The sequence below is a fragment of the Trichoderma virens genome, assembly GCF_000170995.1.
Source record: "Trichoderma virens Gv29-8 chromosome Unknown TRIVIscaffold_87, whole genome shotgun sequence".
In the NCBI taxonomy this organism is placed as follows: Eukaryota; Fungi; Ascomycota; class Sordariomycetes; order Hypocreales; family Hypocreaceae; genus Trichoderma; species Trichoderma virens.
In genome coordinates this window covers 445,688-473,000 of record NW_014013662.1, presented here as the reverse complement: position 1 = coordinate 473,000, position 27,313 = coordinate 445,688, and the positions used below count along the sequence as shown (strand labels likewise).

Below are 27,313 nucleotides of genomic sequence, written 5' to 3'. Positions count from 1 at the left end.
ACGACTAATCACGGCAGCTGCTACTACTATTGTATACTACTGTACCATCAGGGGGCCCATCTGTCTGTCTGTACGGAGTACATACGAGCACATGTACCCGCCTTGTACTTGGTAACGCCAATAGCTCCCTATAGTTCCCTTTTTTAGGGGATCTTAGCACACGCAAGCCTGGCCTTCCCTGCCGGCCTCAGCTGCGTAATGCTGGCCGAATCATCTGCAGCTGCTAACCCGCTACTAGAGAGATACGAGTTCTGAACCTGAAGGATTGACTGGCCCTTTTCCCTCCCACTTATTATCTACGGATACCCGCCTCAGTATTTGTCCTCCTTTTCATCTTCTCTCGTTTCAGGCCCTTTTCTTCATTCGCAGTTGGCATTTGCGATTTTTTTTTCCATCGCCGACTCGCTGCTCTGGCTGCCTGACTCTTGCCCCCCGAGCCAGCGGCCTGACTTGTTTCCTCCCTTGAATCTCTGGCGATACGAACCGGCCATGTGCGTCTAACAGCATTTGTTCACGATTCAAGACGCTGTCCAACCCCCCTGTCTCGATTGTTTCTCTCCATCCTCGAAACAAAACCTGCTCCCTTCCCACTTCTCCATCGATTCCGTTGATTTCCTGCAACCGCTCGTATTTCCTCCCGGCAATTGTTGCCACTGACGCACCACCATGGCGTCTGCGAATGCGCGCTATGTGCGCTACCTGCTTATCGCATTCTTTGTACGTGGCTCCAGACATTCATTCATTCATTCATTCAGCCTGTTCTGTGTCTTGGCACAGTGACGCATGCACAGCCAGGTAAAGCTAACTGCGACGCAAAGACGATTCTAGTTTTCTACTTTGTCTCCAACTCAAAGTACGAGGGCGTGGACATTAGCAAGGGCGTCATCCCGGGCGCCAACCCGCCAGCCCAAGAAGTGGCCAAGCCCTCGAAACCAAAGGCTCCCACCGGCGATGCCAAAGACTTCCCCCTGGCCCTGACCCCGAACGACCCCGGATTCAACGACCTCGTGGGCATTGCCCCCGGCCCCCGAGTCAACGCCACCTTTGTCACCCTCGCCCGAAACAGCGACGTCTGGGACATTGCTCGCTCAATCCGTCAGGTTGAAGACCGCTTCAACCGACGATACAACTACGACTGGGTCTTCCTCAACGACAAGCCATTTGACAGCACCTTCAAGAAGGTGACGACGTCTCTCGTGTCCGGCAAGACGTACTATGGCGAGATTGCTCCCGAGCACTGGTCGTTCCCCGAGTGGATTGACCAGGACAAGGCCAAGAAGGTGCGAGAGGACATGGCTGAGCGCAAGATCATCTACGGCGACTCCGTCAGCTACCGCCACATGTGCCGCTTCGAGTCCGGCTTCTTCTTCCGCCAACCGCTGATGATGAACTACGAATACTACTGGCGCGTGGAGCCCTCCATCGAGCTCTACTGCGATATCCACTACGACCCCTTCCGCCTCATGGTTGAGCAGGGAAAGAAGTACAGCTTTGTGTTGAGCTTGTACGAGTACCCGGCCACCATTGCCACTCTGTGGGAGAGCACCAAGAAGTTTATCAAGAACCACCCCGAGCACATTGCCGCCGACAACTCGATGAAATTCCTGAGCGACGATGGTGGTGAAACCTACAACAACTGCCACTTTGTAAGCATTCCCCTCTTTTTTGTTTTTAACATGCGAGAATTCGGCTAACTAGGAGGTAATTAGTGGTCCAACTTTGAGATTGGCAGCTTGGAGTGGCTGCGAAGCAAGCAGTACATTGACTTTTTCGAGTCCCTGGACAAGGATGGCGGCTTCTTCTACGAGCGATGGGGAGATGCTCCCGTCCACTCCATTGCCGCCGGCCTGATGCTCAACAAGAGCGAGATTCAGTTCTTCAACGACATTGCTTACTGGCACGTCCCCTTCACTCACTGCCCCACCGGTGAGAAGACGAGACTTGACCTGCGCTGCCACTGCGATCCCAAGGAGAATTTCGATTGGAAGGGTTATTCTTGTACGTCGTCCCCTCCTCTGCTGGGCATTTTATGTTGTGTAATGGCGAGCATTTGCTAACTCTTGACTATAGGCACGAACCGGTTTTTTGACCTGAACGGCATGGACAAGCCGGAGGGCTGGGAAAACCAGCAGGATTAGAGAAAGGACGGAAAAGCTTTTATACTTGGCAAGTGATCCAAGTTTTCAATGGGACGGGCGAGTACGCTTAGTTATTCATACTCAAGTTTGATTCAGACGCACGTCTCACACATCAAGTGCATGTGCATGAACGGATGAAATAGGGAGGACCACGAGAAGAGACCAAAAAAAGGGAATGGCATTTTTTAAACTGCGGGAGGTATAAAGGGGCGTCTGTGTCTGTCTGGCTTTACACGATTTGGACAATGATTGCTGGTGTAAATATATGTTGAAATGGAAAGTGACGAGAGTGTCTGTTTGTGGCGTGATATGGTCCTCTTGAAGACGTGATTATATGTTTGCCTTTTTTTTTGGGCATGTATTGTACAGTGCTCATCTCTTGTGCTGCTCTATGATATTTTTATACATGACGGTTCAATGTCTAGATCAAACATTCCCCTCATCTGCGCAAGAAATACGTCGTTTTCATATGTCGTTTTGCTCCTCAACCACTCAGTCTCCCAGCTTAGCCAACGGTAGCCTTCTTAGGCTTCTTAGTACCATATTTACTCCTGCTCGTTGTCCTGCTCGCAACACCACCCTAAAGCAAAAAAGTGTCAGTTCTCAGTCCCCATTCAAAACTCAAAATCATATCAAAGTCTCAAGCATACCAGATCTAACGCTCCTCTGACTAAATGATACCGCACACCAGGGCAATCCTGCGCTCTACCACCCCTCACAAGCACCACGCTGTGCTGCTGGATATTGTGTCCCTCACCAGGGATATACGCCGTCACGACAGCCCCCGAAGACAACTTGACACGCGCCGTCTTGCGCTCACCAGAATTGGGCTTCTTGGGCCGCACAACACCGACACGGAGACACACGCCCTTGAGAGCAGGACAATGGGTGTTGGACAGCGCAGGCGAAACGGCGTGGCGCGCCCGCTTGCCCTTTCGAATGCCGCGCAGGACCTGGTTGAGCGTGGCCTGCGGCGCGGGGGTCGTCGAGAATGCGCGCAGGAGCGGCGAGGAGAAGAGGAGTGGTGAGGCTGTTGCTGTTTGGAGTCTGGAGATGGGCGATATTGATGCCGAGGGGAGCTTGGCTGTGAGGGCGGCGGCGGGGGAGAAGAAGCTGCGGAGGAGTGCGGACGCCATGATGAAGGGCTGGGCCTTTGGCTGGGCAATTGAGATGAAAAAGCAAAGGGCCCTCCCTTCTTTGTCGGTTTGTATGTGGAATTGGTTGGTTGGTTGTTTTGGCGATTTTTTGCTGCGGGCTGCTCTCAATCGATTATGCCGCCATCACCCCAAACCAAATCTTGCAAGTGGGCTGAACGAGCGAAAAGAGCAAGTCACATGACCTCAAATCCCGGAACCCCGGATCTGCCGCATTCCGACTTCAGGACTTCCCAAAAAAAAAGAGTACATTGTTGAAGTACCCAAGGGCCCAAGCTTCGCGGCATGTGAAAGCAAGGGTCCCACCCAGCTCGGCGCGGCTAAACCCCGGCCCTCGCGCAAAACCCCACGTCCTCACGTCTCGCAGCCCCGCGGCATCGGTATGGCGGCCCCGGATAGAATGGTTATCCTCGGCTGTAGTCCACCGAAAGAAGCAACGCCAACGCAGCTGGGGGTAAGAAAAAAGGGAAAGCGAACAACCGAAAGCCCGGCGATAATCGATTGATTATTTGTTTTCTTCTCCCTTTTTTTTCCCCTTGTTTTCTTTCCTCTATTTATCCTTGGTCCCGCTGTGTTCGGTTTCATTCTTGCTGTCCCCCTTCTCTTACATAGAGCTGATAAACGACGGAACTCTCTCTCTCCCCCACATTTCGCATCTTCATCCTCCCAAGATCATGTCATCGTCATTCACACGGGCTCTTCGCCCTGCCCTGCGATCCAGCCGGGCCCTCGCCCAGCGAACCTCCGTCGCCGGCGTCGTCCGCCCAGCCATCCGAAGCAATGTGTAAGAAAAGCAAAAAAAAATACCACAATTCAACAGCTCCAATTCAAAGGCTAAAACAAACATCACAATGCCAAACAGCCCTATCCGCCATCTCGCCACATCCACCCCCAGACTCTCTTCCTCCTCCTCGCCCCTCGACATCTCGGAGATCCCCCCCACGCCAATCTCCCACCTCTCCGAGATCGAGGCCGCAATGACCGAGTCCGTCGCCAAGTTCGCCACCGACGTCGTCCTCCCCAAGGCCCGTGAGATGGACGAGGCCGAGGCCATGGACCCCGCCATCGTCGAGCAAATGTTCGAGCAAGGGCTCATGGGCATCGAGATCCCCGAGGAGTACGGCGGCGCCGGCATGAACTTCACCTCGGCCATCATCGCCATCGAGGAGCTCGCCCGCGCCGACCCCAGCGTCAGCGTCATGTGCGACGTGCACAACACCCTCTGCAACACCGCCATCATGAAATGGGGCTCCGAGCACATCAAGCGCACCTATCTCCCGCGCCTGGCCACCGACACCGTCGCCTCCTTCTGCCTGTCCGAGCCCGTCTCCGGCTCCGACGCCTTCGCCATGGCCACCCGCGCCCAGGAGACCGCCGACGGCTTCGTCCTCAACGGCTCCAAGATGTGGATCACAAACTCCGTCGAGGCCGGCATCTTCCTCGTCTTTGCCAACCTGGACCCATCCAAGGGCTACAAGGGCATCACCGCCTTTGTCGTCGAAAAGGACACCCCCGGCTTCTCCATCGCCAAGAAGGAGAAGAAGCTGGGCATCCGCGCCAGCAGCACCTGCGTCCTCAACTTTGACGACGTCGCCATCCCCAAGGAGAACCTCCTCGGCGAGCGCGGCCAGGGCTACAAGTACGCCATCAGCATCCTCAACGAGGGCCGCATCGGCATCGCCGCCCAGATGACCGGCCTGGCCCTGGGCGCCTGGGAAAACGCCGTCAAGTATGCCTGGAACGACCGCCGCCAGTTCGGCTCGCTCATCGGCGAGTTCCAGGGCATGCAGCACCAGTTTGCCCAGGCCTACACCGACATCGCCGCCGCCCGCGCCCTCGTCTTCAATGCCGCTCGCAAGAAGGAGGCCGGCCAGGACTTCATCAAGGACGCCGCCATGGCTAAGCTGTACGCCTCCCAGGTTGCCGGCCGCGTGAGCAGCCTTGCTGTTGAGTGGATGGGTGGCATGGGCTTTGTCCGTGAGGGTCTGGCCGAGAAGTTCTTCCGCGACAGCAAGATTGGTGCCATTTACGAGGGCACAAGCAACATTCAGTGAGTTTCATCTTTATATAATGACCTGTGTAGTGAAGGAATCAGTGGCTAATATGATGTACAACAGACTCAACACCATTGCTAAGCTGCTGCAAAAGGAATACACCAACTAAGAAAATGAGAGACGGAAGCAATGAAACAATACATGTAAACGAATGTCAAAAAAAAATTATATATATAGACGTAAAAGAAGAGGATTTCTTTAGTAAAATAATACCATAGATGCCAATTCTCATGACGACATTATCAATCACTCAATTGACATTCCACACCACGTAGATTCACACATTCACATCCACATCACACTACATAAGTCAAATCTTCCGACTATTTCGTAGCCATAGAATCAAATTCTCTATTAGTAGGTATACTTCTTACGCTAGCAATTTCCCCACAAGCAATAATAATTTCTTCTCCGCTGAAGAAGGAATGTTGAAAACAAATGCGCGACAATCAGCTTTTTAAATAACAAAAAAAGAAGTAATTCCCAAACCCCAGAGAGATTTGCTTTTCTTTTAAACGTAAGAAAAAAGAAAAGAAAAGAGTCGCTCCTTTAAGAATCGAAAGAAAGACAGATGCGATCAAACCGTAGCCTGGCGAGTGATGGGGAAATCATCTCCCTTTTCCGAGAACAAAGGCACAAAACGCTCGCCATGTTCTTCTCTCCGTCTGTAGGCATCGCCAAATGGCCAGCATACCGACTCGCCAAGCTAGTCTTTAGAGATCCCCTGGGCACCTCGCGGCACCGCATCCTGGTTGCTGTGTAGCAAGGAGAAAGCCCACGTGTATCGAGCCGCCGCCACCATTAACTTTTATCACAACGTAGTTAACTCTGTTCATCAACACTCTATTCCAAGTCTGCCGTATAGCTGAATCCTCGGAACTCTTCTTGCATTGCTTGGGATAGCACTGTAACAATGTTAGCGTACGTGGTAGAGCACAGAGGGGTTAAAAAATATTGGCACAAAACTTACCAGACTGGACTGGGGTGAGAACAGGAGTAACACTTGTAAACTCAGAGTCAAAGTTGCTTGTATCCGTCGCGCTCTTGATCTGGGGAAGGAAAGGTGGCTGGACCTTCTTGTGGTAGATGTCGTCCCAGTTGATGTTGCGGAAGAAGGGCTGGCTCATGATCTCCTGTGCGTCGGTAGGGCCGCTTCCGAGTCGCTGGTCGGGTTCTCGGGTAAGGAGTTTCTGGAGAATGGATACGGAATCCCTAGGCATGTGAATCGGGTAGAGGGGCTCATCGGCGAGAATGGCGTCGTAAATCTCGTCTTCGTCTTCACCTCTGAAGGGGGACTGCTGCAGAAGCATCTGGTAGATCAAGACACCAAAAGCCCACCAGTCGACCGCGCGACCGTACTTCTTGTCCAGCAAAATCTAGTCGGCTGTTGTTAGTATTCATTTCGAAGACAACTAAGAAAGGAGAGCGAATATTTCGTACCTCGGGAGCCATAAATTCGGGAGTTCCACAGAACGTGCTAGTCGTGGATCCGTACCACATATCTTCCTTGCAAAGACCGTAATCGGCAATCTTGATGTGGCCGTCAAGCGTCAACATGATGTTGTCGAGCTTCAAATCACGGTAGATGACACCGTTCTCGTGGAAATACTTGAGAGCCAAACAGACTTCGGCGGCATAAAATCTAAAAACAACTTGTGTCAGTTGGATTGTCTTTACAGGGAGAAAACAACTTTGCTTCATTCAACTTACTGAGCACGTTTGGTGCCAAATTGGCCACGTTGAATGTGAAGCATCAAGTCACCACCACTGATATACTCCATGACGAAGTAGACTCTTGTCTCGGTTTGGAAGCAGGCGTGTAGGTTGGTCAAGAACGGATGTCTCTCCCGGTTGGCGATAAGGAATACTCTCTTCTCCGACTTGATGCTCTCCACCTCGTCGTTCTCGATAATAAACTCCTTCTTGAGCACCTTGATAGCGAATAGACGTCTAGATCTCTTCGTTTCTGCCAACATGACCTTTCCAAAGTTTCCTTTTCCAAGAACAGCAAGGAAGTTAAAGTGATCAAGACCAATGCGCGCGCCAGTACCAGGATCGGTAGCAGATGGGAGGGCCTTTCGCTGAGCACCCCCGGGTCCTGTGGCTGCTCCCTGGGGAGAAATGGGGGACTGCGGCTTCGGGGCAGGAGGCTGCTGGTACTGGGGCTGGCTCGGTTGCGGCGGCAGCGGTTGTTGGGGCGGTGGCTGCTGGGGAGGCATCTGAGGAGGAGGAGCCTGCTGCTGCGGTGGCTGCTGCGGAGGGGGAGCAGGTCGTTGCTGAGCCGGCGGCTGAGCACCGAATCCCTGGTCCACGTTGGCATAGTCCGCCGGGTTGTACTTGTGATGCTGGGGAGCCGCACCGCCATACTGTCCTCCTTGGGCATATGGATCTTGCAGCGCCGTGTCATAACCAGTGCGGCCCTGGGCGGCGGCCATGGCAGCGCTGGCTGCGGCGGCGGCGGAGAGGTCGGAGGGCGCACGGCCAGGGTGATCCGGCCGTTGAGGCGACGTCTGGTTAGCATACATGAGCCGTGCCGCCTCGGTAGCCTCTGCGGAGGGTGTTCCGGGGGTCGAGCCCGCACCGGCGCTGGAGAATGACGCAGATGATCCGTGGCCGGTTGTCGTTGGGCTCTTGCTGGCGCCAGATCGCAGTGTCTTTTCCGACAGCGACGTCGTCTTTTGCTGCCTCTGCTTCTGGACCCTTATGCCCTCGAGAATCTGGTTGGCAACGGCCATGGACATGCCGCAGAAATCGGGAACCAAGTGAACGCACTGAGCGTGACATGTGAGGCCGCATTCTGCAACGTTGTTAGACAAATTCTATTGTGAAGAAAAAGTGAATAAGAGCAGCGTGACAACGGCTTACCTGAGCATTTTCGACAATTCTTCTTGCCAAACGGCAGTATGTAACCGCAGTGGCAGCACCAGTTGGCCGTGACGTTGGAAAAGGGCTGGAACCTGTGAGGGATGCGGTGGTTGATCTTTTCCTCGTCGGGATCAGTCTCGGCGTTGCTTTTACTGATACACTTGGTGACAACGCTGGGGTAGCACTTGTTGTGGCAAGTGTACTTGCAGTCCTCGCACTGCATACCCGCAGAATACTTGAGGAAGTCTCCGCAGAGGGCACAGCGCATGATGTTGTAGAACTGGTGCTGGACAAACTTGTGGCCAAACATCTCGTGAACTTCCTCCTTGCGCTGTCGAACGGCACCCTTTCGGCCCAGACCGAGATCCACCTGTCTCTTGTCTCGGTTTTCCTTGACAAAGCTAAACTCGAGCTGGATCTGTCCAGCCGGCTCAAGATTGAACCAGCCATCGATGGGGCCAGTGACGACTTGAGGCTGAGGACCGGGGTCGCCAAAGGGTGCTCCCTGACCCTGGCCGCCGGGAGTCTGAGGACCGCCTCCGAAGGATCCTTGGGTTGGGCTCATTGGGAACTGGGAGGGAGCTCCAGAGCTGCCCATTCTGTCGGCGGACACCCAGCCGGAGCTATTCATCTCAGCTTCGATCCTCTTGCGGCGCATCTCCTCGACGATGTCGGATATCCGGACCCAGAGCATACCAATAGGCATGGGGTGCTCGCCGGGCTTGTCGTAGATTGTGAGCTCAATCTCGTTAGCCTTGTCAACCTCAATGTTGTGGTATTCGGCTTCCCAGCGGTCATTTCTCGAGGTTCTAGTTCGGGCCATGACAGTGTCCTCGACTTTAACGGCGACGAATGTTTCAGGACCCCGAGCAAATCTCCCGGTGGTGGCGTGGTCAACGTCCTTGATGGCCACAACACGAATGGAGAGCTGACCGCTCAAAGGCTTGCGGAGGTTGGGCGTGTTGATGGAGTCGTCTGGGAAGAAAGGAGTTAGTAATCAAGGGGTTGTCTTTCATGTCCTTTGCAGTTGTACATACCATCCTGAGCATCAGCCGAGTCCATGTCGACGTGCAGTTCCTCATATCTCTTCAATGCCTGCTTCAAGAGAAGGATCTTCTGCTTGCTCTCAACCCTACGAGCAGCTGCGTCGGCCTTGCTCTTCCGGTCGCCCTCCATACCATATAGCTGCACCATTTTCTCAACGCCCTTGAGATACTGCTCCTCGACATTGAGCTTGAACTGGATCTGCGAGAGCATGTGCTGGATTCGAGGGCCGAGGTAAGGGGTATCATACTTGATCAGATCTGCGAGCAAGGGAGTTGGTTAGCCACAGCTCGTATCTCGCAGAGAGAAGAGGGGAAGGCGGGGAGGGAGGTAGGAGACAAAGGACAGGGGACACAAGAGAACGAGGTAGCAGAAGCTCTCGGTAGAACGCACCTAGCTTGGTGAAGTTGGGACGAGCTTTGGAGGCAGCTCCAGGGCCCGGAGCACCAAAGTTGTGTCGAGGCGGTGCCAGATCCGAGGGCGGCCCAGCTTGGCCCTGGCCATACGCCTGGTCTCCCCACGACCCCGAGGCATCTTTGGGCGGCGGAGGGGGGGCGCCAGCGTCGTCGCCGCCTAGAGACATGCCCTCGACGCCCTGGCCGACCCTTCGCATCTGGATATCCCGCAGCTTCTCCTCGAAGAACTGCAGGTTTCGGCGGCCATCGCGCATCTGGGAGTCGAGGCGAGAGCGAACCGCCTCGTTGTTGGTCTGCGAACGCATGGCATTGGCGGCGTTGATCAGAGCCTTCTCCCGCTCAATCTTCTTGTTGATGCTCTGGATTGCCTCGTCCTCATTCATGGCGCCGGTGCGGGGAGCGCGATTCGTACGCGCAAGACGGCCTAGAGATGGAGATGGGGGAGGGGAGGAGGGGTGGAGGGGAGGAGGAAGAGGAAGATGGGGGTGGAGAGAGAAAAAATAACAAGCGGCTCCACGACGAGATGCACCACAAGAGCGGCCAGACAAGGCGAGGGAGGTGTGACGAGAAGCTGCTGGGCGAGATGCCTGGGGAGAGGCAGGGCAGAGAGTGTTGCGGTGGGAAGAGGGAAAAAAATAAAAAGGCCAAGGTGCCTGTCCTGGCAGAGGTGGTGTTTTGTGGATGTCGTCAGTGATGGGGGGGAGTCGCTAGGTAGGCATGTGGCGGGGTTTATTATCGTCCAGAGCCAGTATCGGGTGGTTTTGCAGGGCACTAAACGGGCAGCCAGCGGGCCCAGCGGTGATGCGATTGATGGGCTCTGCTGCTATAGCAGGCACGCGGCTGTGGTTACTGCACACACACACACACATCCAGTAGGACCTAGTAGCTAAACTAACTGAAAGTTGACATTCGAAGCCGGTGCTGATTCTGTCGATGGATGTACGAGTTACACACTTCGTTGAGACTCTTTGTGTTACAGCCACCGCCCGGGGGTGGTTCTTCCACTGGGGAAAACTACCTTAGGTGGGCTTTGGATCGTCGTCGTGCACCTCTGCCGACTAAGGCCGCAGCGTTTGGGAAACTAGCCGAAGCCCCCTTTCAGCTGTGAGAGGCGTTGAAAACGGCATTAACGTTTATAGGGAGGTATTCTATTGTACCTAGGTACTGTAAGATGAACCACTTGTCCTCCATAGATAATAATAATAATATCATTCTGCCTGTAATTACCAACCAACCAGTGACCAAGCACACCCGTGCCTGTTGTGTGATTCCACATCACAACGTCGCCTCACCTCGGCCAAAGCTAACGGCAGCAACCTACCCTGCATAACCCGAGAAACAAGACTTCCAATGTTGTCTGAGACAATTGCGGCCGGGACAACGTAACATGGGGCCACGGCCCTCGAGATGGCACCCCGTTGGGCATTACACGGGCCCTCTGGCAAATATTTGGCGCTGAGTGGCACCGTCTTCACGGATTGTCCGACGTAGTGCTAGGCCGTGATGCAACTATCTTACATGTAAACACCAAATACGATGCCATCAGCTCCTGTAGCAAGTGCACCTACACTTGAATCCATCATGAGAGAAACCCAACTGCAGCCACGTCATGCCATTAATAGCAGCTTGGCAGTGCACAAAGCATCTTCACAGCTCTGATCTGTCACAATGCAGAGGCGGCCTCTCGTATAAACAAAAAGCCATCCGGCCAATGCCACATTCCATCACGCTGCTCCACGTGACGCTTCCTCCCATCCATCCATCCATTCGATCTCACCGAGAAAGAAGAGATCCATGGCGATCTCCGGCTCGTGAAAACCAACTTCCAGCCCGGCTCCAAACTTTATTCCACCACAAGCCCCGAGAGCGAATGAGCAGCAGTTCCAACGGCGGGGGGTTGCATTAGAACGAAGCTTTTTCCTTGTGCGACTCCCGTATGCGTATAAGGGATGGTAGCAAGGCAAAGCAAAAGCCTGCTCGGTTTCCCAAAGCACAAACCAAGAAAAAAGTCCTAGCAACTCTAGCTTCAAAGTCCTAGATTGTCCTGTCCTGTCCTGTCCTGTCTCCAGTATTGGCCGTCTTGCTAGGACATGGGTTACACCGACCGGAATGACGTTGCTCCATGTTATTTTGCAGGGCTTGTGTCTGGTGCTGAATGGCTTGTGCAGTCTGGTGCCTTGACATTTGCCATGGCGCTCTGCTCAGCCATACAGTCTGCTTTGTTAGTGCTTGGTGGAGGCAACGGCCGCGGATTCTCGCAACGAGATCCGGGAGGCTGCTGTGGCTGGAGAAGTTTGGGCCACGCTGGCTGAGCGGCCGCTTATTGTGCCGTCGGTGGGCTTGAAAAGGAACTTTGGAAGAGTTGATTGCACTGATTGCTTTTCGTTAGTAGTATTAGCCATCAGACTGTAATAGCAGCACTTTGGAATCGGAATCTCTGCCACCGCCACCAAAGCCATCACCAGCACCAGCACCTCCACAAGCCTCATCGCCACATAAACCAAACAGCCTCGCCATCAATATCCAAGTCTTCAAGTTTTGTGTCGTAAGAAAATGCATTTTTTTGGGCCTCATAGCAGCCTTCCGTTGTACAAGAGCCCTCCCCAGATGTACATAGTAATTCGAGCCCGGCTATCCGCTGCGCTATATGTGTCTAAAGCTCCTTGTATATCCCTCAAGGCCCATATGGTACTGTGTCTATATTACATCAAAGAGTCGAATCGTTAGAATACATGTCTATCCATCTCCTTCATTTACGTCCAAACAACGCTCCCATGCGCCATGTGATGAATATGCCAGTGATGAGGCCCTCCAGCACCAGGGCGGATGCGTCTCGCATACGCAAGTCCACCTGGCGCTCGCTAATCAGGTATTCGAAACCTGCTCTCCACACTTCGAGATCTGTTATAAGAGCCTTCCATTGCAACAGAAGATCCTTCAAATCCTGGAAGCTGCGGATCCAGACCGCAGACATGGTAGACTGCCAGGCCTCCCTGATCTTTGTCAGGCTGAGGATCTTCTGGGCTTCCTTTTCACGAGCCTTGACCCTATCGACCTCGGCGGCCTCGGCCATCTTGTCGAGGTTGGTCTTGATAACGGCCAGCTCGGTCTGAACTTCATCCAGGACTCGCTTCTCCTCTGCCACGACGCCCTTGACCAGCCTTTTCCTCTTCCAGGGCTCGGCAACAAACTGGAGCACCACGAAGAGGATAAAGTTCATGCCCATCAGGCCCCAGGTGCCCCAGGTCGAGGCCCTTCGGATCCGGTCGCTCCAAATCTGCTCTTCATGATAGCGTTTTAGGATGCCGGCGCTGAGCTTCTGGCTGAGCTTCTGCTCATCGGACTCGGCCTCGGTCAGAGTTTCCTGTGCCGTGACGACCTCGCCCTCCAAGACGTGGTCAGTGCGGTACAATTCTGTGAAGCGCTCAAGGTCCGTCGGTGTCCATGTATCCTTGCGGGCAAGCAGCGTCGTCACTTCACGCTGGGTAGATGCTCTCTTGTTATTTGACGTCTTGTATGCCTGTCTGGCGGCCCGCACACGGGCCTGGGCCTCGGCTAAGCCAATCTCCAGCTGTTCATTCTCCACCTTGATGGCTTCGATGCCAGTGTAGCCGGTGATCTCGTTGAGCTTCTGCGAGGCATTGAGGACCTTTGACTGAACATTGTCCATGATGGAACTGAACTGCTTGTTCAAGGCACTCCGCCGCTCCTCGGATATCGATGGCAGCTCCAGCCAGCTTGGCCGGGACCACGAAGGGGTGGCGGGTTCGGCAGCTGCATTTTTCGCGGCTGCAGCCGGTTTGTCGGCTTTGGGGGCGGATGGAGGGGGGACGGGGGGTTTGTCGGCGTCGTTGGGAGGCTGAGAAGAGTAGAAGCGGACAGGAAAGGCAACGGTCTGGACATGGCAGCGCATGCAGGCCGTCGAGGGCCATCGGGCTGTGGTGATGCCGCGGTTGGCAGGCCTTGCGGCCAACTCCAGCCCTATCCTGCCATGTCGCCAGACAGCACGGCCAAACGGCTGCATTTCTGCCAGCGCAGGGCCAAGAAGCCTCTGCACCGCGGTGTTTCTTTCGTTCTCAAGGGCTCGAACCGCCGGATGTCGGTGCAGCTTCCGGGGGGGGGGGGGTGGTTGGAGGGGGATTTTCTTTTCTTTCAAGGTTCTTTTTTTTTTCTGCGTAGCCGAGACACAGACAAAGTGCTGGGCTGGGCTGGGCTTGTCTTAGTCTGGGCCCTTGCCTTGACACCCAAAGCCGTAATCGTCGAGGCAATGGAAAGATGAAGAGAGAAAAAAGAAAAAAGAAAAATAAGAAAAAGAAAAAAAGCAGTGCTCCTCCGCCCTACCAATTGATGGTCGTGGCCAGCTTACAGGCCCAGGCGTGAGCGATAATGTACCCGTTGCCTCCACCTTTGAAAAGACAGACAGCTTCCCCGGCTGAGTCCGGGTCTTTGGGCCGATCTCGACGGCTGGTTTTTGGTGTAGACCGCCTTCGCAAAAATTCGCGCGCCGATTGCTGGGCACCGCATGTGAGCGGCTTAATAGTGGGCTATACTATAGTACTAGAATATGCGGGTGCCAAAAGTAGTGGCCGAGTTTGATTATTTGTGATGGAATTGAGTGATGAATTGAGAATGCGTGTTGGCAATTGATATACAACGAATTGCTAGAAGAATTACAGTCGTGCTGGTATCAACTAATCTGATCCATCATTAAACTCAATCCATGGATCAATGGATGGAAATCTCGCCCGACCAACTCCAGAAGGCCTATTTCGGGCTTCTAGCGCTGCGGCGGGGCTCGCGGCCCCTGTCCCTCAACCACTGTGGCGGGGCATCTCAGCGAGGTGAAGCCGCCAGAAATGACGACACATAGCGGACGTGGATACATGCACTTGGCAGATCGGCGCTGCGCCAGGCGGGATTTTCATCAAAATCAACAGGGGATGGTGATTTGCATTCGTGTTTATTAGACTCCTTTTTTGATTGATTTTTTTTTCTCTCTTCTTCATCTTGGTCAAAGCCATTGTCGTCTTATATATCCCCCTCTCACCTTCATATTTCCCCCGGAGACCGCCAATCTTATCGCCGCCAAAACCACCCCTCCATCTATTTTGCCCCTCCAGATTTTCCCATCTCTCCTCGCTTCTCCATCTTCACCTCTCGATATCCCCTTGCCAAACCCCCAGATCCTCCAAAATGGGCTCCGTCGCAACCGACATTCCGGCCATGGCCACGAACCCCAAGTTCATCTTCTTCACCGACTTCGACGGCACCGTCACAACCGCCGATTCCAACGACTACATGACGGACAATCTGGGCTACGGCTCCGAGAAGCGCAAGCAGGGCAACGCCGACACGCTCAGCGGCCGAGTCAACTTCCGCGATGCGTTCCGCGAGATGCTGGACAGCGTGACGACGCCCTATAACGAGTGCCTCGACATTCTGCTGGCCAACATCAAGCTCGATCCCGGCTTCAAGGACTTTTACAACTGGGCCCAGGACAACAACATCCCGATTGTCATTCTCAGCGGAGGCATGGAGCCTGTTATCAGGGCGCTGCTGGACAAGCTGCTGGGAACTGGGTGGGATATCCAGATTGTGAGCAACTTTGTGCGGGCGAGGGAGGGCAAGAGCCTCAACGACGTTGGTGGCTGGGAGATTATCTTCCGCGATGGCAGGTGAGGACATATGATCTGATAGCAAGCCATGCTTCGTTCTGGTGTTAACAACAGGGTACAGCATCCATGGCCACGACAAGTCCATTGAGATCCGCAAATACTCGAGCCTTCCCAACCGGCCAACCATGTTCTACGCCGGCGACGGTGTCTCCGATCTCTCTGCCGCCAAGGAAACCGATTTGCTCTTTGCAAAGGCAGGAAAGGGTTTGTTTCAACCTCTTCCACTTCTCATCGCCCATTATACTGATTTTAATGTTTTTGAATAGATCTGGTGACTTGGTGCGAAAACGAAAACGTCCCCTTTGTCACATTCAACGACTGGACCAGCATCACCCAGACGGTCAAGGATATTGTTGCCGGCAACATTTCCGTCCAGGACGCGGCCAAGGGCCGCATTTAACTTTACGACTTGAACGACTTTTTGCTTTCCAATTTTTCATTTGAATAACCGTTTCAACCAATGGATGTTGATATGTGTTTGGTTAGGTTGATTGGATACCATCTATAGAGGGTATAGATTTCTCGGGAGACATAAAAAAAGAATGATCGCTTAGATTGTCTATAGAAGGATAGATGAACAAGCCGCATAGACTCGTTTATAGTATACTATTTATGATATTTTCTCATTGCCTCGCATTGTCCTTGACCATTGAAATAAACACACGCCCATGTACGCCATTTTCTGCCCTTTCCAACACATATAAATCCCCCTTCCACAATTACTTCTTCTCCTTTGTCTCAGCCGGAATGCCATACCAGCACAGCAACATCACGATAAACAGGAAAATCACAATCGGATGAAGCACCCACGTCCCAACCGCCTGCGCCAACAACCCCGTAACAAACGGCGCCACAGCACCGCCCAAGCTGCCAAACGCGCTGATGGCCCCCATCCCGCTCAGCGTGTCCCGGTGAGACATGCCGCGCATGAAGACGGCCGCCGAGCACGGGTAGATGGGCCCCAGCAGCAGGCCGACGATGCTCACGGCCACGGCGTCGCCCACGACGTTGGGCACGAACCACACCAGGATCTGAAAGGCCAGCGCGCCCGCGACGAGGCCGTAGACGAAGACCTTTTCGCCGAAGCGCTGGGCCGGGCCCGAGAGGAAGAAGCGGCCGATGGTGATGCCGGCCCAGAATCCCGCCGAGACGTAACCTACGGATGAAGGGTCACCGCCGCGAGAGTTGATGAGGAAGGAGATGACCCAGCCGGAGATGGAAACCTCGGCGCCCTGGTAGGCGAAGATAAAGGTCGATCCAAGAAGTACGATGCGAAGCTTCACCGCGGCAAGCATGCCCAGGACGGCTGAGTTGTCTGGCTTCGCCTCCCTCTCCCGCGCCGCCGGGCTCTGCTCTCTTTCGAACCGCCAGAAAGCCCACGCCGAAAGCCCCATGGTGATGAAACTAATTCCCATGGTCAAGATATAGTAGTGATTCCACGCCGTATGCGCCACCGTAACCAGCGCCGTGGCAATCAAGGGGCCCGACGTGCCCCCGATCCCATAACTCCCATGCAATAGCCCCAACATGACAGTGCTGTTCTGCAGACTGCCGCAAAAGATGTTTCCCATGGCGACGTTGATGGCGATGCCGAGCCCCACGAAGAAAAACGCCGCGACGACGACTCCAAAGGGGGCGGCGGCGACGAGCGGGATGTAGGCGCATGCCATGAGCATCTGGCCGAGGCCGAGGAGTCTTGCGCGGCCGAGTTTCGCGCGCAGGGCGTCGAGGAAGACGGCGGCGAAGACGAAGCCTAGGGCTTGGCCGACGAAGATGAGGGATACGATGGCGTAGCCAATGTCATAGTGTCTTTGTCGTCTTGTTAGTCTTTTGTTTCTTCATGGCTTTTCATATAAGATGGCTTACTTTTCCATGTAAGGAATCAGAGCACCGGCAGAGCTGTCGCTCAAGGCATTGCCAAAGTTGGCCAGACAAACAGATAGAAGTCTGAAGCGATTCATGTACGGCTCCCATGCGCTGGGAATCACCTCCACGGCATCAACCTCAAGAACCGGACTGGCCGGACGGCTTCTCTCAAGGTCGGTATCCTCAGTCCGTGGAGTAACTACACCAGAGGCAAACCCATCAGTACGAGGAGCTGCATTTCGCACGCTGACAGGTTCTTCCTGGTATGAGCCTCCAGAATAAGTTCTCTGGTACGTCTTTTCCGGGGCTGTGAGTGGCCGGGTTGCCTCGTCGGGAGAGGGGCCGGATTGGATCTCCACGAGGTTTCGCAGGAGGATTGCGTCCATGGTGGGAGATGCCGTCACCAATCGACAGCAATTGAGTTAGTTATATGCTTGAATAATTGCTAATGAAATTACTTTGGGAAAAAAGACTAGCTTTGGATGCCCAGGTGAGCTCCAGCAAGCTCAGCACAGCTTGGTCAGGCCATCTATATACATAAGCTGTCCAGCTCAGACACTCACCACATCCCGTAAACAAAGCTGCCACGGCCCAATTTTCCACAGGTCTCGTGGACCGATAAGCTCTGCTAGTGGAATGCCCAATTACGGCCCGGTGAGCCAACGGGAATCCATGCTGGACAAGCCATCGTGCCGGAGTTTGGGGGCCCTTTACGGCATTGTGGTCAAGTAATAACACCGTAAGTAAAAGAGCTTCTATTGCGGGTCCGACGATATCGGCTGCGGCCCTCCGTGAGCCGGCAAGCGAGCCGTGGCCCGCATGTGAGAAAGCTGCTCGATTATCTCTTCACACGGCGCTGCTAGTGGCTCATGTCCGCTCCACCGAGACTCGACCGCTGTCCCGACCACGGGTGGCTTGAAGGTGAGGGTGTACGTGATTTCGACGAGATTGGCGGTGCTGTGGCAGCCATCCTGCGGCCCATTAGCTCGATCCCTTTGTGAGTCAAACTCAGCTGGTGAACGCCAAAATGCCTAAACAGGAGATTAGAAATCCATTGTATTCTCTGCCGTGAAGCCAATTCTCCGGCATTTCTCCCATTGGGGCGTCTAGACTCTCTCGCCTTGATCCGATCCGATACCTATGTGATAATAATACGGAGTAGCTTCTAGTCCCAGTTATTCAGCTATGGACCCTGAAGCGGTCTCGCCCAATGGGGAAATACCGCGGCGGGTATCAAAGGGATTGGAGTTTTTTTCCTTATCGGGGAAATGTCGTCTATCGATACAGCTGCCCCTCCATCCAAGCCCCGGTTTATTCCCATCCACCAGTTTATTTTTTATCTTATATTTTTAATTTTATTTTTCGTGATAGCATCAACTCAACCGCCGAAATCGAAGCCATGGGCCGTCCGAAGCGAAACGTCCTCGCTGCTGCGCAAGAGGCGCTGTCACCGCCAGATGCCCTGGAACCAACCCAAGTCATCGTGCGCGTCGTGAAGCCCGAGGGAAACAATCTGTACACCTGCGAGATGCCAAACAAGAAGCAGGTCATCCTCGAGCTCGCCCAACGATTCCGCAACACCATATGGATCAAGCGCGGCGGATACGTCCTGGCTGAGGGTTATCCGGTGGGAACTCAGGACAGCAGGGCAATTGGAGAAATCATCAATGTCGTGCGCGACGAGAAACTCTGGCGAAAGCAGCCGTATTGGTATGATTTGCATCTTCCCAGTCTCTATATCTATACATGTATTAAACGATATGCTCTAGGCCTAAGGAATTCGTAAAGGCGGTTCAGGATCTCAGCGACGAGGAGAGCGACTCCAACGTAGGAAGGATGCCACCCAGCGACGACGAGGAAGAAGAGGAAGAATGAGACGAAGCTTTTGCTCGCAACAATACAGTCGTCTAGCTACACCACCACTATAGCTGCTTTGGCTTCGGAGCGCCACGCTGCGGGTTCGAACCTACAAACGCCATGGCAACCGTCACGGCCAGCACGCTCACCACGACGTTGGAGCTAAGAGGAGTGCTGGGGAACACATTCCAAGCCCATTCCTGCGCCGCCCACAGCGGGACCACGACAAGAAGATTCGGAGAGGCCGTCCACAGGAGGAAGGGAGTTGCCCATGCCAGGTACGCATAAAACTGGTAATGCAGAGACCTGGCAAACAGGAGCCCAACCACATTGGCCGACAACATCGCAGACATGATGTACTCGGGCGTGACGACTCTGTGGGAGATGCTGGCCTCTTCATGCTCTGTAAAAGGTGACGTGAACCGGAGAACGTAGGGAATCATTCCTAAAAAGGATCGTTCCTTAATCCTCAACCACCGGCCTAGGATGAAGATTAGGAGGAACAAGGCGTGGAATGCCAGTAGCGTGATAGAGAAGCCCCGGCTAAGGAACAATTCCTCGCCCAGCATGCGCCAATTGACTGTCCATTCAAACTTGAACTGCCTCGATAGCTCGAATGCTCGGCCAAGATAGCCTTTCCAGTTTGTTGTGATGAATGGAATAGCAAGGAGCAGCTGAACCTGCACCATAAGCCACAGTAGCCGCAACGCTCCTTTAAATCCGCGACCCAGGAATAGGACAATGACGACGGCGGGAAGAACAAGCAGCAGTGACATTTTGACGCCCAGACCGATGGTATACGCAATAGCACCAAGGGTCCAGACTCTCCTCTGGAAGAAGAAGATTGACAGCCACAAGAAGAATGCCGCAAAACAGTCGTTGAAGCATCTCAAGACAAAGACACTGTGAAGTCGCTTTGAAAGAATCAAAAGCGGGAAGATGTACGGGGGAACCTGTCATGAACGGGCATCACTTTTAGTGGCTGGTTTCACTACAAATTCATCATCAATGAAGCTCACCTTGGCCTTCCAATAGCACAGCATCACCACCCCCAGCGTAGCCATGTACAAAACGGCAAAGAGCTGCTGCGCCAACAAGATATCCGTGCCCTTGTTGGTCAGATAATAGAGACCCGTGTAAATATACACATGAGCCGCGGGATACACCAACGGCCCCGTGCCGCCCTCCATCTTGGGATAATCTCGCTCCCCGTGAACAAACTGCGTGATCTGCTCCATGTAGGCAACCCAATCGATTTCCGTATCTAAAAGGGTGAAAAAGTAACAAAGGTTTCCACTCGTTAGCCTGGGTTCTTTTTGATGAAAAACATTTCCGCCTTTTCTCTCTCTCTCTCTTTCTCTCTCTCGTTTTTCTCCAAAGGGACCGTACAGTGTCGACTAACAGGGCACTTTCCAGATAATCAGACCGCACAGCACGGCGTCTGCGAGCCAAAGGCCCATCGGAATGAATTTCGACAGCGCATGGCGGCCATTGGCGACGTCAGAGGCGAACTTGATGAGAGAGGCCATTGAGCGCCGTTTTTGGTGAAGCAGCTCCCTCTCTCTTTCTATTCCCAACCTTTTCGATTCCACCGAGTGAAAAGAGAGCGATGAGTTAGAAAGAAATCTCTTTCTTTCTTTGAAAATTTCCAGTTCCGAGGCTTGTTGATTTAAAGGGGCATGTCGTTTTTTTGTCGAAATACACGTGAAACGGCCTTGTTAGAGGAGCTTTTTCGTAGCTCGTTATATGCAACGTGGAGCCTTTTTTGCTGGGACAAGGGTGAGAGGCGCCCCGGCAAGTGCATAGACCCGCTTATCTGCCTCACTGCTTCAATGAGATGGAGAGATGGAATGACAGGTCGTGTAAGAGTAAATCATGTCTTGATTGCTGGACTCATGTATATTTATTTGTATAAAATTAAAAAGAAAAATGCCAGATTATTGCATTGAAGAAAATAATGGGCAATAATTAATTAATCCCATGAAAACACCTTGGCCTCACCACTCACATCCTCGCCCTTCCTCTTCCGAATCTCATTCACCAGCTCAACAACCCTCTCTCCACACCCATACGAGCCCTGATATCCCCATCCTGCATGCCCATAATTATGCACAATAGAAGTCTGCTCATCTAGAATCTCCTCTTCAATCCTCACTCCATTCTTCCTGTACGGTCGCAGGCCCACGCCATGTCTAATGACGCTCAACCCTTCGATACCCTTTCCTCCTGTAAGTCCCGGTGCAGTTTGCACAGCTCTCTTCATGATGCGTATCGCAATGTTTGGATCCGGGATAGATTCCCAGTTACCCAGGTCGTACGTTCCGCCGAGGATGGTGCCTCCGCCTGCAGCTCTCTGCATGATGTAAGTCATCTCCGTAGAGCTGTCGTCCGTTCCCGACGTGGCAACCATGGGATGGTGCTCATTCCGCACAACAACGACTTGTCCACGAGCAGGAGTCATAGTTGTATCCTCGACGCCTCCAAGCTTGAGTGATCCCAAGGCGGTGGCATTGATGATGATGTTTGCTGGCTGGCCAGTGTGACTCAGCGTCTTTGCTTCGCGAATGCTCGTCAAGACGACTCTTTTGAACACGACGCCGTTCTTGAGGCACTGGCCGACGAGCCACGGGAGGTAGACGGCCGTGTTGATGCACACGCTCATGAACTCGCATCCAGAGTCGTGACCCGGAATGACTTCATCCTGGTTCAGTTCACGATAATCAGGGAGCACTGATTTATACCAGGGGTTTGCCGAGAAGAGTGGATCGGCTGGATGGTAGCCAGGAGCTGCCTCATCCTTTAGTCTTCTATAAACACGGGCCTCTATAAACGATACATCATTAGCAGTGAATATGGGACACAAGGAAAGATAGAAATCATTACTCTGGAAGTGAATTCCCGCTTCAGGAACTTCTTCCGTCAAGCGCTTCAGCTCTGGCCAAGTGCGGCGCTCCCATCTACTATTCTCATCTTCTGCCATTCTATTTGCAATGGGTTAATTCATCATCCAAATTGTACATGTTGACGATGGGGAATAGAATCGTAGCATGACATAGGATCACACTCACGGCAACACATTTGCTCCAGCCCAAGGTGAGGCATATTCAATGTCATAATCGCCGGGCATGTGCTTTGCAACCACGGTGACCTTGTTGGCCTTGCTCCTCGAAAGGAGAAGCGCAGAAGTGAGACCGCTTACGCCAGCTCTGTAGCAAAATATCTTTGTCAATGTATGCACGCATGGAATACATTAGTTGAGGCTCCAAGTCTCACCCTGCAACGACGATTACATTCACCATTGTGTTTGGGAATATCGCAATGAGTAAGAATTGAACAATTAAATCAGAATGGCAATTCTATCCGTGAGCAATCATGAGCTCTGATATATCGCGTGTCTCACGGTAAAGAGATTCACATATAAGCGCACTGATAACGTTATGGAGTCGTCGAGTTGCGATTGCGGAGTCGGCGTGACTCCAGCGGATCTCTCCCCGCATTCAATCGAACCACCGTTTATTTAGTCATTGGGAGCATTTAGCATACATGTTGGATAACTTTTACGTCAAGAATTGAAGAGCAATTAGACGAGCCTTCAAGTGCCGATTCTTCAACGATGGTGGAATGCTTAGATAAGGCAGCGAGCTCGGATGGAACCAGGATAGAATAATACCGCGCGGGAGTTTTTTTGGCGTGTAAGCAGACTGCGAGGACGTCAATGCCATGTCTGTCCACTTACCGTTAGTGAATCTAAAAAAAAAAAAGAGATAAGATTCCATCGATGTGTTGTCGCAACTAGTTTAGCAAGACTTTTTGTTCCAGCTGTTCCGCGGCCAAGGATCCTGCCAGGATCAGTTGTTGGGTCTCACTCCGGAAGCTCCCTCCAGACATCCGACCTGGTGCTAGAACAAATAAAGAGCCAGGTTCCCAGCTGCATAGATTAATGAGAAAATATCGCCCTGTCCAGTTGCCGAGCGCCGTGGGTGATGGCTTAGCAAGAGCCCCAAGATTGTTGAGAACACTGTTGGTTCCCAAACACTGAGCAGTGGCCAATTCTCGCACAGATGACGTTGCCACGGCGATTATTCTGACATCCAATCTCACCAAGGCTTTTTTTAATTTTAAAGAGCAGCCTTTCATTTGACAATTCAGCTTTGTGGTAATGCGAACACGGAAAACAAGAGGGCGTTGCAGCTACACTAGAATTGCTGGGTTATGGATTCTTCGCTGTGGACCAATGGAAAGAACTGCATTGAGAGTGGGGGTAGGACAAGGCCCCTTCAAGAAATCAGACTGTTTCACAAGTTACCAAAAGCTGTAGAGTTAATTACGTCTACGAAGCACGGCATTCGTACAAGTACTTGGCAAATCATGGATGCAGCTCAACACACATCTGCAAGAAGTGGTCTTCTGTCGGAATCAAACTTGCCACCAACGAAACGAGTCCAAAAAGGGGGAGGTCTAGTCTGGATGATGAATCACCAATGCTCTCCCCCCTCGTCTCATCTGTGCTGCAGACGGACCTTAGCCCAGCTGCTGGTTGATGTGGCGTCGTCGACACACACACACGCACACACAGTTGAGATTAAGTCGGGCCCTAATGAAATGTCCCATCCCGTCCACGTGGTCAGCTATCATCCGCCCGGAGGGTTGCCAGACAGATTTTTTTTGTCCCAACATAACGTGTAGGGAGCATGCAGATAGAATGCTACTCGCCTGATATTCCCATTGTTTGCTGTTCACGGCTGTCCCCATTAGTGCCAAGGACACCAAAAGAGGCGAGAGACATTTCATCACCGCAGCTTGTACGACGTACTCGTACCTGCGTGTGGTGCGTTAATAACAAATGGCAATGGGACACGGCCATATCGGGATGCGTATAGTGAGGTACTTGTGTATACTCTGTGGTGGTTGTGGGCAACAGGAGGTGCATGTACCACCAGTCCAGTTGGCAAATCCTTGGGGGTTGGCAAATCTCCCGCCTGGCTGTTCACTGGTTGCACGACGTTGAGATGACGGGGGCCGTTGCATTCGCGGCCACTTGCGGTGGCACTGGCCATCTTCCCGAACTGCCGTAGCATCTCGTACTGTGAATGCTCGGCCCGGCCTTTCAAGGATTGGCGGAGAGTATCTTGGTTAGGTTGCTTGCATGATGCTTATCCGAAGCGGGCGTTGTGCTGGCCAGCGAAAAGCTGCTCTGATCGGATGGGGATTCGTCCTGATACAATGTTGCTGGCAAAGTCGAAAGGCCATGGGGGCTTTGGAGAACCCCGAGCTCGAAGGAATGCGCAAAGAAGACGGCGCGTAGAAAGACGCGGCAGGCCTTGTCACCCACCAGGCACAGCATGACACAGGCGGGCATGTCCAACGTGTCGTAGCACAGCACGGAGCAATGCAATGGGAGGTCACAGTACCAATGCAGCGATGACTTGTCGCCTGCAAATTGGGATTTCGGGCGAGGCTCCAGAGCCAACACGGCGTCGGGTAGAAGTACATGTGCCTTTCTGCCAAAGAGGGTAGATGATGTTCAAGCCGACCAAGCCAGATGTCGACTTGAGCCCACTACAAGCGAGACGGACCAAGTTCGAGAAAGCAAACAAGACGCACACAGATGCCACTAGCACGAGCCTGTAAGTCGAGCGTACATGTACTGCACTGCAGCATTCGCGCAGCCTGCTTTGGCGAGCTCTCTTCCAAGGCCAAACTTGGCCACGATGACGTCTCTTCGGCCGGTTCCAATCTCTAGGCTCAGAGATTGACCGTCGATGAGCTGGCTTGGGTTGCAAGGTTGCAAGGCTCGCGAGGTTTTGCAAGTCTGAGTGGCTGATCTGCCTGGGTTGCCAGGCCATGACGCAAAGACCTCCAAGGGATCGAATCGCAGCAGGGAGCAAGAGCGGCATCCCTGTCGAAAAAGGAAGCATGCCCTTAACGCTGATAATGCAGGCGCCTGTGGGAGTTGGATGACACACTGTACAGCCACGGACGCAACCCTGTCAAGCCTGTTTTTCCCTTTTCCCTTGACCCTACTCGTAGCTGATGAGCGGGCTCCTAGCGTGGGGCTTGCTGTCGCGGGTATATTCAACCGCTGGGCGACTCCGTTTGCCCAACGGCGAGTACATGCAAGGTACGGAGACAGGATGGTGGTCAGAAAGGGATCGAAGACATGCTCGTCCGGGACAATCAGCACTTGCTTGCTTCTCCTGTCTTGCCTTGCCATTGACTGCAATGGCTTCCTCGTTTTCACGTAGCCTCGGGTAGCTGTCTCGGTATCGCAGGTATCAGCAGCCATCTGACGAATACGAAGTCTACTGCGGGGGCAATTCATGGTTCCTCAGTGATACGAAGGCACGCGCATGAGCAACAGACAGACTGGGCATCTCGCAACATTTCTCCTATGCACGCACATGTAGTCATGCCGTAGCGCACACAAGAGCCACAATGGGCACCTAGACAGCGACCGAGACGCAAATGGATCGTTTGTCGTGGACAGAGACCAACTGGAGAAGCGCTGTCGGCGGACCACCGGCTTTGCGCATGGGGTCGGCCGTAACAAAAGGCTGGGGCTTGCTCCATTGCGGCGTCGAGGTTTTGCTTGTACCAAGATAGTGCTTGCTGGACTGACAGGTAGCTCACTTTTGCATCAGCAAGTGGCATTCGGGTTGACGCCCCCTGTTGAGTGGTTTAGAGTATTAGAGTCCCTTTTTTTTTTCTTCCCCTTCCCTCTTCCATCTCCCATGGCCAGTCTATGGAATCAGCCGGCGATGGTCAGCCGAGTGATTAGTCGTCGAGGGCGGCTTGCTCCAATACTTGTACACGTACATGTACTATGTACGAGTACATGCCCGTCTGTGCGGCGATGCATCCAGTCCCTGTCTGTTCGAATCAAGGCGTCTTAGTGATCGGGATGGCGTCGAGATCGGGCTATTGTGTGTACTCCGTACTGGCGACTCCACCCGGACGGAGGGTACCTGTTCGTCTAAACGTCAGTCAAGCCACCCAAGAATGGTGGATCCCGACTAGAGAAGAACATGTCTCACCTAGGGATCGGGAGAAGCAATGTCAAGTCTCACAAGCGGAGCGAATAGCGGGACGAGAAGTGCGGCCTTCGTCACCTGTTTCGCTCGCTAGCTCCAGCTCTAGGCCCTCGAAATGAGAGAGCGCGGCGCCGAGCAAAGCAAATTGCAGCGAATGGCAGCAAATCCCAGCCATTGCTCGCCACGGCCGCGCACGGGATCGTAAGGGTGTGCTGGAGGTGCTGAAGGGGGCTGGAAGATGGAGGCAAGGCAATATGAGGCAGCATCAAGGCGTCGTGAGACTTGCGCGGAACTCGGAGTAAGGAGCTGCCGTTTCCCCGAGGAGATGTCCAGTATGTACATGTACGAGTACTGCTCCCTCCGCGTGCACGAGGTCGATGGCAGCCCGCACAGGTACAGGTACGGGTGCAGGTACATTGATCACGATATCAATCAATAGCTCTGGAGCGGCCACCTCGCTGGAGCATGGGCTATTGCATGTGCTGTAGCATGTGCTGTAGCATGAAGTGACATCTCAACCCGGGCTTGGACGATTGGAGAGCACCAGACACGAATTGTGGCTGCGCGGTGGCAAGCCGCAAGACTCTGGACTGGCAGCAGGCGTCCACGAGACTTGGCCATGACACCTCCCGCAGACGCTGCTACTGCTAAGCGGGCCGCTGTGAATGGTTCGAGATGGGCCATCTGATTCCTTTTTTTATTTCTCATGCATGCTAGTGGCAGAAAATGCTCGGTTTGCCAGAGCCATTCATAAACCACCGCCGGGCATGACCGGGCTGTTATTAGCCACTGCAATGTATCTGTACCGGGGATTGGAGCCAGGAACCGGCTGCGACCTTGGCTGCTGGGATGTACCGGGACTTGAATGACTTGAAGGACTTGGCTTGACGCGTCCATAACGTATTGACAGCACGGCGCAGCAGAGTACAGCACAGCAAAAGCGCGGGCAGGCCAAGACACAACCAACGTACAGGTACACGTATGTAGCTATGAATATATACATTGTGCCTTATCTATTGGCGCATGGTGTTTACAACTCATCGGCGTACGCAATCATTGAGGCATTGACACACTCAATGGCAGCCCGGCAACTGCATGTAAGCTCTATTCTAGTCGCCTGGGCGCTGTCAGAGGCTGTTCAGCCACAAGCAGCACGGCGCGAGTAGGGCAGAGACTGGCGGTCCGCACTGTAGACCCTCTAAGGCTCTAAGGC

The 27,313-nt window shown here is 53.4% G+C and overlaps 11 protein-coding genes across 11 annotated transcripts; 4 read left to right on the top strand and 7 right to left on the bottom strand.

The window, feature by feature from the left end:
- Nucleotides 1-307: 307 nt before the first annotated feature.
- Nucleotides 308-2,443, top strand: TRIVIDRAFT_76470 (glycosyltransferase family 15 protein; the record flags this gene model as incomplete). Its single annotated transcript, XM_014096710.1, has 4 exons — nt 308-717; nt 819-1,646; nt 1,710-1,998; nt 2,071-2,443. The coding sequence occupies 4 exons, from the start codon at nt 667-669 to the stop codon at nt 2,136-2,138; spliced, it is 1,236 nt and encodes a 411-aa protein (XP_013952185.1).
- A 200-nt stretch (nt 2,444-2,643) lies between these two features.
- TRIVIDRAFT_204919 (uncharacterized protein) lies at nt 2,644-3,274 on the bottom strand (the record flags this gene model as incomplete). The annotated part of the gene is made up of 2 exons (XM_014096709.1): nt 2,644-2,718; nt 2,789-3,274. The coding sequence occupies 2 exons, from the start codon at nt 3,272-3,274 to the stop codon at nt 2,644-2,646; spliced, it is 561 nt and encodes a 186-aa protein (XP_013952184.1).
- Nucleotides 3,275-3,966: 692 nt separating this feature from the next.
- TRIVIDRAFT_45163 (uncharacterized protein) lies at nt 3,967-5,455 on the top strand (the record flags this gene model as incomplete). The annotated part of the gene is made up of 3 exons (XM_014096708.1): nt 3,967-4,076; nt 4,188-5,342; nt 5,410-5,455. 3 exons carry the CDS (start codon nt 3,967-3,969, stop codon nt 5,453-5,455), a joined length of 1,311 nt encoding a protein of 436 aa, XP_013952183.1.
- A 220-nt stretch (nt 5,456-5,675) lies between these two features.
- PKC2 (protein kinase C) lies at nt 5,676-10,054 on the bottom strand (the record flags this gene model as incomplete). The annotated part of the gene is made up of 7 exons (XM_014096707.1): nt 5,676-6,251; nt 6,317-6,722; nt 6,787-6,988; nt 7,057-8,143; nt 8,212-9,186; nt 9,249-9,515; nt 9,649-10,054. 7 exons carry the CDS (start codon nt 10,052-10,054, stop codon nt 6,190-6,192), a joined length of 3,405 nt encoding a protein of 1,134 aa, XP_013952182.1.
- A 2,366-nt stretch (nt 10,055-12,420) lies between these two features.
- TRIVIDRAFT_182662 (uncharacterized protein) lies at nt 12,421-14,032 on the bottom strand (the record flags this gene model as incomplete). The annotated part of the gene is made up of 1 exon (XM_014096706.1): nt 12,421-14,032. The coding sequence occupies one exon, from the start codon at nt 13,693-13,695 to the stop codon at nt 12,421-12,423; it is 1,275 nt and encodes a 424-aa protein (XP_013952181.1).
- Nucleotides 14,033-14,864: 832 nt separating this feature from the next.
- Nucleotides 14,865-15,746, top strand: TRIVIDRAFT_44687 (uncharacterized protein; the record flags this gene model as incomplete). Its single annotated transcript, XM_014096705.1, has 3 exons — nt 14,865-15,346; nt 15,408-15,550; nt 15,613-15,746. 3 exons carry the CDS (start codon nt 14,865-14,867, stop codon nt 15,744-15,746), a joined length of 759 nt encoding a protein of 252 aa, XP_013952180.1.
- A 200-nt stretch (nt 15,747-15,946) lies between these two features.
- Nucleotides 15,947-17,683, bottom strand: TRIVIDRAFT_76464 (uncharacterized protein; the record flags this gene model as incomplete). The annotated part of the gene is made up of 2 exons (XM_014096704.1): nt 15,947-17,155; nt 17,213-17,683. 2 exons carry the CDS (start codon nt 17,596-17,598, stop codon nt 16,066-16,068), a joined length of 1,476 nt encoding a protein of 491 aa, XP_013952179.1.
- A 928-nt stretch (nt 17,684-18,611) lies between these two features.
- TRIVIDRAFT_19740 (uncharacterized protein) lies at nt 18,612-18,926 on the top strand (the record flags this gene model as incomplete). The annotated part of the gene is made up of 1 exon (XM_014096703.1): nt 18,612-18,926. A coding segment is annotated over one exon (315 nt), but the record flags the coding sequence as incomplete, so codon positions are not given.
- A 28-nt stretch (nt 18,927-18,954) lies between these two features.
- Nucleotides 18,955-21,017, bottom strand: TRIVIDRAFT_89121 (glycosyltransferase family 58 protein; the record flags this gene model as incomplete). Its single annotated transcript, XM_014096702.1, has 3 exons — nt 18,955-20,022; nt 20,089-20,333; nt 20,472-21,017. The coding sequence occupies 3 exons, from the start codon at nt 20,596-20,598 to the stop codon at nt 19,135-19,137; spliced, it is 1,260 nt and encodes a 419-aa protein (XP_013952177.1).
- Nucleotides 20,118-22,368, bottom strand: TRIVIDRAFT_213982 (uncharacterized protein; the record flags this gene model as incomplete). The annotated part of the gene is made up of 6 exons (XM_014096701.1): nt 20,118-20,333; nt 20,472-20,956; nt 21,078-21,892; nt 21,953-22,050; nt 22,138-22,275; nt 22,343-22,368. The coding sequence occupies 5 exons, from the start codon at nt 22,366-22,368 to the stop codon at nt 20,891-20,893; spliced, it is 1,143 nt and encodes a 380-aa protein (XP_013952176.1).
- A 1,808-nt stretch (nt 22,369-24,176) lies between these two features.
- Nucleotides 24,177-26,275, bottom strand: TRIVIDRAFT_67193 (uncharacterized protein; the record flags this gene model as incomplete). Its single annotated transcript, XM_014096700.1, has 5 exons — nt 24,177-24,570; nt 24,712-25,324; nt 25,471-25,735; nt 25,886-25,935; nt 26,137-26,275. The coding sequence occupies 5 exons, from the start codon at nt 26,273-26,275 to the stop codon at nt 24,177-24,179; spliced, it is 1,461 nt and encodes a 486-aa protein (XP_013952175.1).
- Between the last annotated feature and the right edge of the window lie 1,038 nt (nt 26,276-27,313).